Source organism: Olea europaea, chromosome 15, assembly GCF_002742605.1.
Source record: "Olea europaea var. sylvestris chromosome 15, O_europaea_v1, whole genome shotgun sequence".
Lineage (NCBI taxonomy): Eukaryota > Viridiplantae > Streptophyta > Magnoliopsida > Lamiales > Oleaceae > Olea > Olea europaea.
In genome coordinates this window covers 23,340,669-23,353,965 of record NC_036251.1, presented here as the reverse complement: position 1 = coordinate 23,353,965, position 13,297 = coordinate 23,340,669, and the positions used below count along the sequence as shown (strand labels likewise).

At 35.9% G+C, this 13,297-nt stretch overlaps 2 protein-coding genes across 3 annotated transcripts in view; one reads left to right on the top strand and one right to left on the bottom strand.

Annotated features, from left to right (window-relative positions):
* The window catches only part of LOC111410541, a 7,507-nt gene extending 4,994 nt beyond the window's left edge, over positions 1-2,513 (top strand). For both annotated transcript variants that reach the window (XM_023040939.1, XM_023040940.1), the window contains 3 exons: positions 933-961; positions 1,070-2,031; positions 2,203-2,513. In XM_023040939.1, the coding sequence (XP_022896707.1) occupies positions 933-961; positions 1,070-2,008 (968 nt within the window). In that variant the 3' untranslated portion in view covers positions 2,009-2,031; positions 2,203-2,513. The remainder of the gene's footprint in view (positions 1-932; positions 962-1,069; positions 2,032-2,202) is intronic.
* Positions 2,514-2,790: 277 nt separating this feature from the next.
* Positions 2,791-8,568, bottom strand: LOC111410542 (26S proteasome regulatory subunit S10B homolog B). The gene is made up of 10 exons (XM_023040941.1): positions 8,066-8,568; positions 5,366-5,485; positions 5,050-5,186; positions 4,782-4,943; positions 4,617-4,703; positions 4,425-4,511; positions 4,173-4,310; positions 3,621-3,812; positions 3,433-3,531; positions 2,791-3,124 (listed from the first exon to the last, which is right to left on the bottom strand). Exons 1-10 carry the CDS (start codon positions 8,166-8,168, stop codon positions 3,050-3,052), a joined length of 1,200 nt encoding a protein of 399 aa, XP_022896709.1. The 5' UTR covers positions 8,169-8,568; the 3' UTR covers positions 2,791-3,049.
* Between the last annotated feature and the right edge of the window lie 4,729 nt (positions 8,569-13,297).

The window sequence follows — 13,297 nt, the reverse complement described above, 5'->3', positions numbered from 1 at the left end:
TATATATATATATATATATTTGATGGGGATTAAAGTAAGATTTTTAATAGATTTTGATAGAAATTGATGAAATGTGTGGTTAAAATTAATTGTTGACTTTGACTTCGATTCTAATCTTGATTTTAATTGCTAACAAACAAGGGCATATATGTGTGTGTGTGTGTGTGTGTGTATAAAGAGAGAGAGAGAGAGAGAGAGAGCAAATTGTTCGTCTACTGACTGTAATATACATTTTTATGTACATAATAGATATAGATTTATTTCAAATGCAATTCAATTTGGTCCTTGTTTGAGCCCCTTTTTTGGGGTAATAGATTTTGGAATAGTGATTTTTTGAAAAATAATTGGTTAAAAATTGAGGAAATTTTTTTAGTTTACATGTACAAGTATTTTATTGCATGAAAAATGGGGCTTAAACAGGGGCTTGATGTGTCTGGGTTTCGTTGGATTCCTACAAGTTTCTTTCAAATGCCTCAGTGCTTATTGTTTGGTACTTGCACACTTACTAGACTTGTAGAACTTCCGCTTTACCGTTATTATCTGCTGATAGTCTAAAGGCTATTCCAACTTACAAGATGATAGTGCCAGTTGTTGAATTTTTTATTTTTTATGTATTACAAAATTCGGTATCTTTATTTGAAGAAAGTAGTAAGAAACTGACATATTCATCAGTGTAATAACAAGCCAATGTGCCTATATGCTGTTTGAAGACCATTTGTCAACGAGTAAAAGTTTAAGACACGTGTATTGGTTTGTTTGTTTGTTTGGAACTTATCATATCTGACTGGCATGAACCTGACATCTTCAAGTAATTACTAATGCTAATGAACAGGATGCTTCCCTTAATGTTAAATACTTGACATGCAAAACATAGAAAATGGATGATATTGTCTTTGATTTTATATTTGATGTATCTGTAATTGTTTTTGCAGATCTATCTGTTTCGCAGAACCTTGTAGAGGTATGTGGATAATTGCTGTTATCGATCAAATTATTTATTACAGTAATATATTGTCTTCTGAAGTTTTGGATCTTTTTCCTTTTTTCTATTTTTGCCACCACTTTTCAGTTGAAGCAACCAGCTGAATCTGCAGCACTATCGTACCCATCTCCTGTTAAGCTATCTCCTTCAGCCCCTTCAATTTCACCCATGTCGATGTCTCCTTTGTCATCCCACAGCCACATGCTTCCTCCAAATTTGACCCCTTCCAGGTGGAGTCGCCGTTCTCCTGGACAGCAGCTGCTACGACAAGTATCTGATAGCCCAATTCCAGAATACAAGTCGCGTGAATTCTCAATTTCTGAAGCGTCTTCTTTTGTTCTCCCTGCTTGGGGCTATGAATCAACAAGAGGATCCAATGGTGGGTCGTCTGATGGTTGGTCGATTCCTCCATTCTCTGAGCTCATGACGACTCGGAAAGAGAGATGGTCTTTTGATAGTGAAAACTCGGGCATCAGTAGGGACAAAATAACCAGATCTGCTGGACAAAATTCAGGATCTCCTTCTTTTGATCTCCAAAGTTGTGGTGTTTGTGCTAAGCTTTTAACAGAGAGATCCTTGTTGGGCAGCCAAAAAATAATAGCTACCAATGAACTTGCCATGGTTGCTGTGTTGATTTGTGGACATGTTTACCATGCCGAATGCTTGGAGTATATGACACCTGAGATCAACAAATATGACCCTGCTTGCCCTGTCTGTACTTTTGGGGAGAAGCGGGCCATGAAGATGTCTGAAAAGGCCATCAAAGCTGAATTAGATTCAAAGGCTAGAAAGCGATCAAGGAACCGTATTGTCGATAGTGATGATCTCATCTTGTTTGATCATCATAAATGTGGTGGGCATGAAGGTAGGGGTCCCAAAATGAGTTCAAGTTCCAGCATGAAAAGCTCGACAGGAAAGCCTTTCTTGAGACGCCACTTCTCATTTGGGATGAAGGGACATAAATTGTCCGAGAATCATTCTGCTCGAAGAAAGGGGTTTTTCTGGTCAAAGTCTAGTAAGGAATGAACTTCTTGATGAGTTTTAAGGAAGTAAGTGCCCATCTTTCTAGTTTTGATAAAACTGAGTCTTTAAGTTTTGTTGTGCATATGTAGTTGATAGTCAATATTCAAATCAGTTCTTTTGGAACATCTGAGAACAGCTTCCATTCTAAACGTTTTGGCAAGATGTCTAATATTTTTTACCGAACTTTTTCTCTACAGATTCTTCCACAGTTTCATCTCTCTGCTGCCATGATTTGACAGTGAACATGAATGAAGCAGTCGACATAGTATGTGGTCATCATTGCAGATGACATATGTAGTAGTAGCTGAAGGCACATTGTAAAGAATGGGGTATAATACGTTTAAGGTTCAATTCATTATTAATATAGAAAAAAGAAAATGATAAGAATGTCAATTATGAAACTGGTTACATTTTGTTTTGTAGAATTGAAGTTTGATTGTTTCATGTTCAAGTGCATGAAAAATAGTCTTGGTGACATAATGCATGGTGGTTGAGCAATATTTCTTAATTCGATGATTCTTGTCCCTATTTTCAGGCATCAAAAAATGAAGTTCCTAACGTTATGAGAAACAGTAGTACACGAATATAAATAACAAGATGACAGTCCCATTTTCATTTTGTTCCGTCGGTTTTCCTCAATTCATTATGGATCAGATTGGTGCCTCTTCAGATGGACATATTTATGTCCATGTCTGTCTGAATTTGTAATTGCTTATAATTTGGTTAAATTATACTTTAATCTGTGCATTTTATAGAAACATGTCATGGACGTGAACATATATAAATGAGCCTATAATTTCAGTTTTGGTACAAATTTATAATTTCAGTTTCGTATTCAAACAGAAATGAAATTCATCTCAAGTGATGTGGTGGAGGAAATCAGATGTATGTATTCAGACACAATATTGGATGAAACAGACGTGAAAACATGTAGGAAATTATTCAATTCAAGAACAGATATTCAATCCAAATGAGCATATAGCAACACATCTGAAAAGAGCAGATACACCACTCTCCCATAGCTAACCCATACGAAACTGGTTCCTAATCCTTCCCAAAATCAGCATTATAATGTGCAGTCGATTCGAGTTTCTTTGCTTCATTCAGTTTTCTTACAGCCTGAAACATTGCACAAGCGTAAGATAAATTAGATCCCATCTCGTGGAGTAACAATAATGATGCAGACAAAGTTCCTTTCGGGGAAGGAAAAAAACAAAACCTACACCAGAATGAATACAAACATGAACCGCAACTAAGTCCAAAGCTCACGAAACACAAATTGAAACAGTGAGTGAAATGTGTGTAGTGTGGCAAACAAGTCTCTACAAGTACCATTCACACATGATACCGCATTATGTAAAAAAAATTTGAAACTTCATCTCATTTTTCAAGCGCATTAAAAAATTCAACGTGCATGTACGTTTTACCTTCATAAAATCTTCATGGATTACATAATCACGCTCTGCACGAATTGCTGACATACCAGCTTCAGTGCAAATATTACGCAAGTCAGCCCCATTAAAACCCTGGAGAACGCAACATGTCAGTAATACTAATCTGAACAATGTTCCCAAAAAAACAGGTTAAACAACTAAATTAGTGTGATTAAGCTCACCTCGGCAAGTTTAACAACAGCCTCGTAATCAATTTCACCATGCTTGGCAATTCCTGCAGCGTGGATCTTGAGAATTTCCAATCTTGACTGTTCATTGGGAAGCGGTATTTCAATTTTCCGGTCTAAGCGACCAGGACGAAGAAGAGCAGGGTCAAGAACATCAGGTCTGTTTGTCGCCATAATCATTTTAACCTGCAAAAACATTCAAGATGTATCATAATCTAGTCAAACTAGCACGTACACTGTAGTAAGAGCATCTATGGGTGGGCTTAGAGCATGTTTTTGGTGGCTTGTGCCAAAAAGTAAGGTCATGTATGGCTTAATTTGGCTTATTTTGAATGTAGGTGGGTCTACACTAAAAATAAGCCACACAACTGGTGGTCATTTTTAAGTATAAGCCACCCCAAACATGATCTTATTTCTAAAAATAAGCCACATCCAATGGCTTATAAATGAACCCCAAAATTTTGGGAAATAAACCCACTCAAATATGCTCTAAAGCTGAATTTCAGGGGAGGGAAACTGAGAAAAGCTTTTTTTCATCAGTCAAACCTTTCCAAGCTGGTCAAACCCATCAAGCTGGTTGAGCAACTCCATCAATGTCCTTTGAATTTCACGGTCAGCGCTTGTTCCCTCGCTGAAACGGCGTCCACCAATGGCATCGATCTCATCCATAAATATGATGCAAGGCTTCACATAAAGAAAATAATTCATAGTATCACTTTCTTTTACAATAATTGGTATTGAACTTATCAATTCAATATAATACAGAAAAGCAAAGGATAGTAGCTACTAGATTCTTACTTGGTGCTCACGAGCATAACCAAACATTTCCCTGATCAGTCTAGCACTCTCACCTATATACTTATCGATAATGGCACTTGATACAACCTGCATAGTGCCAACTTGTAACAAGTTACTCACATTGTATGATGACTCTAAAGAAATGGGGCTCTTACAGGTGAACAAGGATCAGTTGTAACAGTATCTACTAACCTTTAAGAAATTTGCATCTATGTTGCTAGCAATTGCCCTGGCTAACAATGTCTTGCCAGTTCCGGGAGGACCATAAAGAAGAACACCCTAAACAAGATAAACAGCATTGCTGAAAGTAAACACCAAGATAACATTAAAAATGTTGTTTTCTGTAAAACGTATTACCTTTGGGGGTTTAATGCCAACCCTTAAGAAGAGTTCAGGATTCATCAGAGGTAACTCTATAGATTCTCTCAGTTCTCGGATCTGATCTGACAGCCCACCCACAGCAGAATAACTTACATTCCCAGGGTCTTCATGAAGCATATTGTATACAACTGGATCAACCTGACATAGACATCAAAAACCAACGAGTCAAGATAATAATATAGAATTAATGACATGATATCCTTCTAAGCCAAATATCAATGCATTTCATTAAATTGTTGTGTACCTCACGAGGGAGAGCTCGCATAATAGTGAGAGTTGTCATATCAAGAACTACTCTCGTGCCGGCTGTGAGTTTCTCTTTGTCTACTTTACTGCGGCAGCCAACCACATATCTTGGACCACTGCTGGCTTTGACTATCACTGTAAAACATTACATAAAGTCAGTGTAAAATTTTTTTGTCTCTTCACCTCCTTGCTTATGAAGAACTATACAACTAAATGGCCAGAAGAGGCAAAAAAATTATTGAAGAATCAAATCTCAGAATAAATACTCAAACCTAAAGATAATGACGACAAGAAATAGATTAAAGAATTCTTACAGCGCTCATTGTCCAGGGGCCTGAGAACTTCTCCTATGATCTGTCCAACACTCTGAAGTGACTTCAAATCATCTTCCGTTTTAGCATATTCCTTCTTTGTAGTTCTTAAATTCTCTCGAACTATATAACATTTTTACAGTGTCTTTATGTCAGAGGTATAATGTATAACATACATGAAGGCAAAGATATAGTTGAAGTAATAAAGCTACGATGCTGAAAAGAAGTCTATATTCTGAACTCTCATGATTTAAAGATCGTACCACATTGATCAAACAAAAATAATAAAACTTATAAAATTCTACACATGCGTGAAATTGAAGATTGTGGCTTTTCTGAACTCGAGAAATACTTGCATACATAATTTAGTACACCCATTCTTCTAACATGCCACTTATGATATAGTAACTAATCTACATAGACAGTCCACCAGGCAGTTATTTATTTCAGATATATGTACAGTTCTCACTAGACTAACATAGCCTAAGATCTCATGAGACAGTCCATACAAATTAGCTCAGTTTCAAGCATGTATCAATAGTATACAAATGGGAAGACAATTAGCAGCTAGCAATCCAGGTATTCAAAAGTCAATCATATATGATCAACAAAACATGAAACTTTATTCTGTAGAGAAGTCCTTTAATTAAACTTAGTATCTCACACTATTTTACAGAAAAGAAATAACTGCTGCTATATAATCCATAGTGAAATAAATTAAATGATAGAATTTACTAATGTAGGATTCATAAAAGTCATAACATTAGTCCGTGAACAAGTTTTATAGCTATCTCTTTTAGAAATGAACATCACATTTTTAATCCACTAATGTTGATTCCACAAGATGACTTCCTCTCAACTTGTAGCTGAAATGAATATTTTCCTGTATTTTTGTTTTCTTTCAGAAATGTACTGACCAAGGCACAGATAGAGAAGGAATTCAAAGACCAAATAAGATAGCTACTTGAGCCCAAGAAGGATACAAGTCTGACACAAAACAAAAAGCATCTCAAGATCATTTTCAAGCCCATGTCCAAAATGATAAACTTTTGCAATCAAATGGAAGAGAAATATTATTGATTGAGTGGAGCAATTACCCAAAGGTCATATTTGGCTGTACCCTAAAAATGAATAGAAACAAACCTTGGGAAAATGAGGAGAATATTCTTTTTTCCAATTAGAAACACCATCAACCACTTTCATCAAATATGGATACATTTTTAGCATGAGGACCATGGTATCATGGAAAGAGAAGATTTTGAACGAACATTGGCATGGGAACTACAATGGATATAAAAAGGAGCTTATTTCTTGTATAAAAGCACAACCATGTAGACAAAGAAAATACACAAGATAGGAGAGGAATAAAAACATGTTTCATTTCTAAAATTCATTTTTCAATGACTTTCTAGATTTTTAGCCAAGGCTAGGGATGAAATTCATGGTGTAGGTGTAATATTTCTCTAACCTTTGAAGATTTCATTTTTAGTATAAGCTTTCTTGTGATTTATTATCTATGCAGAAAAGAATTACCATTATTATTTTGCAAATTAATTTTAGCTCATTTTTAACTCTTAGGTACAATGAGTATTTAAAAATTTCTTGCAATGTAGTAATTAATTCTCCAAATATTTTATCAAACAAACACTAAACATCATCTTTTGAGAAATTAATGTTATGTTGTAAAGGGAACTGACTCCAAACATAGGAATGGATGTCATTTTTTGATTATGGAAACATCAACGCGCAACCATATAATTAAAGGATCTTAATATGAATGGATGTCATATTCATTTTCTGCAAAATTTTATTCTGAGGGAACTGATTCCAATCATAGAACCGCACCAATTTACTCTAATCTAAGCTCTACTGATGTGAGCTCTTGGGAAGATCAACACGTTATCCAGAATTGGTTGGTAAGCAAGCAGGCTTTAGTCCAACCTGGCTGAGTCAACAACCCTAGCACATACTAACACGTAAAAACACCAACAACAAACACAGAAAACTACTTCAGCATATGAAACTAGTGCACAAAACTATGAGGTAACTTTCAGATAACAGAACTTACTCATGGAAACCTAGTGAAACAATCACCCCAGTGATGAGGCAATTCCTGTGCTAATAATGCAATCTACCAGTTAGAACTAATACACCTCATCTACTTTCTCCCTTGACCAGAACTCAAATTAAAAAAATCAGTCAATCGAATACTCATATACAAAAGCTTACTCCAAAATGAAAATAACACTCCAACAAGGACAAATCCATTCACAAAGTAAATTTTTTTTGAAAGGTAAAATTTAATATCACATTTGTATTACACTCACAGACTAAATTACAAATGAGATCAAATTTAAATTGCTCAAAGTTTAGACTGCATATCTAATTAAATAGATAATTAATTAATCAATTAAAGTCCCGCTCCAACAACTACTCAAATGTCCAAATCAGTAAAAATAAGGTAAACTCTAAATATATAAACCAGAAAATTCACAGGTAGTTCAACGAAGCCTAGATTATCAACTCCTTTGCCAGTCATCATCACTTATGCGTTCATAAACCACCTTAAAGTTTAATTGCACAAATCTCAACAATATACACGAGACATTTACTAAATCCGCGCATAATTATTCATGGAAGGTATTGTTCAAAAAAATCTGCAGAGATAATTAAGGAGAAGACTAGGGTTTATGAAAACGACACCGGATCGGACTCGGCTCTCGAGTTCTTTGTGGTTGAGAAGCTTTCTCCGGTAGTCCTGAATCGCCGTCTTCCGGCGAGCGGCATCTTCACTATCGGTTGCCATTAACGTTCTTTTGATTTTTGTTGTTCTTCGATCTGAATAAATTGTAAACTCCCAGTGCTATATTCGTTTGGTCTGGCTCAAGTTCAACTTGCCAACCAAGCAAGGTAACAAAGAAATTTGACAAATATAGCACTAAATTGAATTTGTATTGCTTTGACAAACCAGGTATATTTATATTTCCAATAAAGCTATTCAAACATATGGGATGACCAAAGTGGTAATTGAATGACGTGGAAAATGGGTCTTAAAAAATGGAAAAGAGAGTAATTTACTTCAAATCCGTGTCCAATCAGTTCCGGCACCCATTTACTTATTGGAAAATGCTGGGCGTACAGATTGTTTTTGATAGATATTTTACAGAAATTTTGAAAAATCTGAAGTAGATGGGCAAAAGCTGAGCTAAAAGTTATAATAAACTAAAATAAAAGAAATCCCCAAATAGAAGACCCACAGAAAGCGGCAAAAAGTGGGAAAACCACGTCCATTTCCCCCCGATTTTCCCATTCTTGTTCTATCCATTTTCTCAGTTCCATTCCCTCTCCGTTGACGGCAAGATAATCGGGCACGCACGTCCGGCCGAAAGTCTTCATCATTTCCCCCAATTTTCTCGTTTCCATTCCCGTGTTCGGCATTCCCCCCACGTCCTCTATGTTGCGCAACAAAATCGGGGCTGCACCTGAAGCGTTCCCCCAATTTCCTCTCCATCGACGCAAGAAAGTCTAGAAACAGCATGATATACCACAACATGAAGAATAATCAGATTATTGAAACTTAATTTTAATGCATATAAAAGAGTGCTCAAAAAAATCAGATTCAAATCAGTTCCACAACATGTCTAAATTCGACAACAATAAACGTTCAATATGTCAACCCATCAAATTGCACTTCTACAGCATATTTGATTTCTTTTACCAATTTGTTTGTTCTTCAACTTTTAATTACAGAAACAAAAACTACCCATTTAATTCCTTCCATTATTTTTACAAAAGTTTTTCTGCAATTTCGCTTCGTTTCTGTTCAGTGACTTCATGGCTGTCACAGAGATTTCATCCTCTGACCAAAGGTTAGACGTCACACATTTACTTGAGATGTATAGACGAAAAAAGGTGTCGTCTTCAGTTGGGCGGTGGAAGATGGGCAATGTTCGAATTTCTTCGATTTTCACAAATCTTCGGTTTCACGGTGGAAACGGTAATGGAGAGTCGGGAAGGGTTTTGAAATTGGGGGAAAATGTTAGAAGCGAAATAAGGGCTGCCGGGTTTCCAAACATTTTTTGTCCTTTTTCTTTTTTTATTTCTTGCCAGGTCAGATTGTAAAACTCGTGTCAACGCCCTTTTTGTACGCCTAGCAGCACCTTTACTTATTATTACGCGGGCAAAATTCAACCCAATTTCCTTTCCATTTTCACTCTTTTGGCACAAATTGCAGAGCCTGCAACTTTCTATCTTTATTTTTTACCTCGTGCTTCGACAACGTCGAAAACAGGGAGAAAGTTACCATTCGAAATTTGGCTACACATCCACCTGTTCCCACCTTCGCTCGCTCGAGAAGATGAGCGGTAAAGGTATTGGTTTCCATTGATTTTTTATTTCCTTGTTATAAATAATAACTTGACATTTTTTGTGGTCTTTGTACTGATTTGCCATTATCTAAACTTTACGATTCTCTAGCATTTTCATTAACCCAAAACAATTGGAACATTTTCATTTATTTCTTACATATGCTATTTTCCCTAATTCTTCACCCGAGTAGTGAATTGTTGGTTTTGGGACTTTAATGTGTGATCAGTTGAGGGGGATTTTTCAACTGCAAAGAATTGGAACATTGTCATAGACCTCATTTATATGGGATTTTCCCTCATTTTTCATCCGAGTAGCAAGTTGTTGATTTTGGGGCTTTGCTGTGTGATCAGTTGAGGGGGGTTTTTTCGTCTGTAATTACTGCATAACGGTACTAAGCCTAATTAGAATTTTCGTTTAAGTATTTCGGTAATGGAATTTTGTTATTTTCTTTGTGCGGGAAAAGTTAAATATAGTTTTATAAATTATTGTATTGTTATGCTTCTTTCAACATTTTATTTGATTTTTTTGTTGCAGGAAAAGAAATTGTGGACTATACGGATGACATTATTTTGGTGGAATTCGATAATGAGAATGTTATGGTTAATACGAACAGAGTAGGCGATGATATGTTAGTCGAAAATAGTGCGATTGTGCCTGAGGTGGGTATGAAATTTAAGGATGAAAATGAAATGTTCAAGTTTTACAAAAGATATGCATACGACATTGGTTTCCCCAATTAGAAAAAGAAATTCAAAAAAGGATGATGATGGAGTATTGAGATATATTACATTTGTATGTAGTCGTGAAGGGAAAAGAATCCAAAATACGAGTGGTTCTTTCAAGTCGCAAGCAACGATTCAGAGTGGATGTAAAGCCAGGATAATTGGATGTTCAGATATTTGTGGTGTATGGAGAATCAACACAGTAAACCTCGATCACAATCATAAAACACGCCCTTCAAAGTCCAAGCTATATAGATGCAACTGAGAATTGAATGCATATGTGAAATGACGACTTGAAGTAAATGACTTGGCTGAAATTCCGTTACACAAAAGTTACAACTCTAAAGTTATTGAGGCTGGTGGATATGAGAATATGACTTGCATAGAAAAGGATTGTCGAAACTATGTTGAAAAAGTTAGGCGATTAAGACTGGGAGAAGGAGACGCAACAGTGATACAATCATACTTTTCTAAAATGCAAGCACGGTGCTCGGGCGTTTACTTCAGTATAGATTTAAATGAAAAGTTGCGGTTAAAAAATGTGTTTGGGCTGGACAACATGAGTAGGCAAGCATATAAAGAGTTCGGTGATGTTGTCACCTTCGACACCACGTACCTCACTAATAAATATGACATCCCTTTTGTTGGCGTAAATCATCATGGACAATCTGTACTCCTTGGATGTGGTCTGTTATCGAACGAGGATACAAATATGTTTATGTGGCTATTTCAGACATAGATGGAATGCATGCATAGATAAGCTCCCCATGGGATAATAATAGATCAAGGCAGGATTATACAAAATGCAATTCAAATTGTATTCCCCAATACAAGACATAGGTGGTATTTGTGGCACATATTGAAGAATTTGCCCAAAAATTTTGAATACCACGTGGGAAAATGTTCAATATTTACTATGATACACAGTTTGGTCTACGATTGTCAATTTATAGACGAATTCAAAAATGGATGGAGAGTGATGATCGAAACGTATAATTTGTATGATAATGACTGGTTGGTGAGGTTGTATGAGAATACGGAATGTTGGGTACCGTGCTATTTGAAAACCACATTTTAGCGGGATGTCAACAACTGAGTGCAACGAGAGTGTGAATGTGTTCTTTGATGGTTATGTGCATTCGAAGATGACGTTGAAGCAATTTGTTGAAAAATATGAACGAGATTGAGAAGTAAGGTTAAGAAGGAGTTCCATGTAGATTTCAAGTCTTACTCGCAAATGGTACCGTGTGCAACAAGGTATGAAATGGAAAAGCAATTTTAGACAGTTTACACAATTTCGAAATTCAGGGAAGTTCAAGAAGAGTTCATAGGTAAGGTTTATTGCGATCTCATATCGACTTTCGAGGGATGTTCAAGGACAATTTACGAGGTGCAAGAGGACGTAATACATGATGATCATTCTAAGGGAAAATGTTTTTCATCTCATTTCAAAGAGAAAAATGTGAAATTACATGCAGTTGTCACTTTTTCGAGTTTCGGGGTATTATTTGTCGACATGCGATCGCTGTCTTGATTCGTAATGATGTGAAATCAGTACCGAAAAGATACATATTATGAAAATGGCGACGAGATGTGAGTAGAGCCCACAAAAGGATCGCAGTAACTATAATAGTTTGGTCAGTACTCCTAAACATTTGAAAGTACGACAAAATATGTTAACATTTTGCAACACCGGCAAACATGAATGTAGATAATGAAGTCAAATCCGATGCTATAATTGATTGGATTGACACTCAGTGTAATCAGATGATGAGGTCGAAGTCTATTTCTAGTAGTAATGTCATGTCCTTGCATAACAATCAGATAGCGTTAAAGAGTGAAGCATCACAGGATACTAGAAGTGGTAGCATACGGGATCCAATATGTGTCAAAAGAAAATGTGCACCTAGGAAACTTTACAAGAAAAGCCCATTGGAATCAAGTTCGAACAGAGTAAAGGTAATTCCCAATTTTATGTATCTGAAGGTCGTAAAGTACATATATGTGTCAACTTTTAATAACATTATCATGTTTTACAGGCAACTTTGAGTTCAACCAAAGGAAAGAGACCTAAGGTTCACACAAGTAATATGGAAGATGTTGCACCTGTCATCCAGTTACCTTAACAAACACCTATGCCAATACCATTATCATATACATAGTTCCTTCTGGTTTGTAGATATCGAAATATATGATTTACTAATAATGTTATTTCTTGTAGGGTGGTAACCATGATCTTCAATTCACACAACACCTACAATCCAGAAGTATCGTCCCTCCATCTTCAACAAGTGTTATATTCAATAGTCAAGATAAAGCATCTATAAGAGGAAAAATATCTATCATTATTTTCTAATGTTTTTGGGATTAGATTAAAATGGGATTGTAATTGATTTTTCACTGGCTGGGATAGACAACATTTGCATGATGCTGCTGGCAATGATGTACAACAGTCAAAAATGCATGGTGGTGGAAGATTTGCACGATTTTTCACAAGTCTAGAACAGAATGGAAGTTCCAAGAGTAATTAATCTTACTTGTTGAAGCAAGTTAGAATAGTTAAGAGTATATTTCTAACGCTTCGAGTAGCATTTTTAGCTAATGTAGGGTATAAAAAGTTGGGTATGATTTTGTTCTTCCACTGTTCGATAGCTAAAGAAATCTGGTTTTAGTCCAATGTTGCTGGACTGTGTCAAAATTATCTTGTTGTGGCTGTTCCGAAAAACCATGTTTTATTCTTAATAAAGTTGGAGTTAGCAGCATAAATTATTGAATGGGAAGTTTTGTCTCGATAAAGTTGGAGTTGGCAACATATATTATTTGTATCCATTTTCATTTGTTGTGA

Bases quoted from the DNA above. Each gene is read 5' to 3' on its own strand.
- LOC111410542 (XM_023040941.1), bottom strand. From the start codon at position 8,168: ATGGCAACCGATAGTGAAGATGCCGCTCGCCGGAAGACGGCGATTCAG. The intron at 4,512-4,616 runs GTTAGTAGATAC...GGCACTATGCAG, and splicing joins TAGATGCAAATTTCTTAAAG to GTTGTATCAAGTGCCATTAT. The intron at 4,311-4,424 runs GTAAGAATCTAG...CTTTATGTGAAG, and splicing joins GTTATGCTCGTGAGCACCAA to CCTTGCATCATATTTATGGA.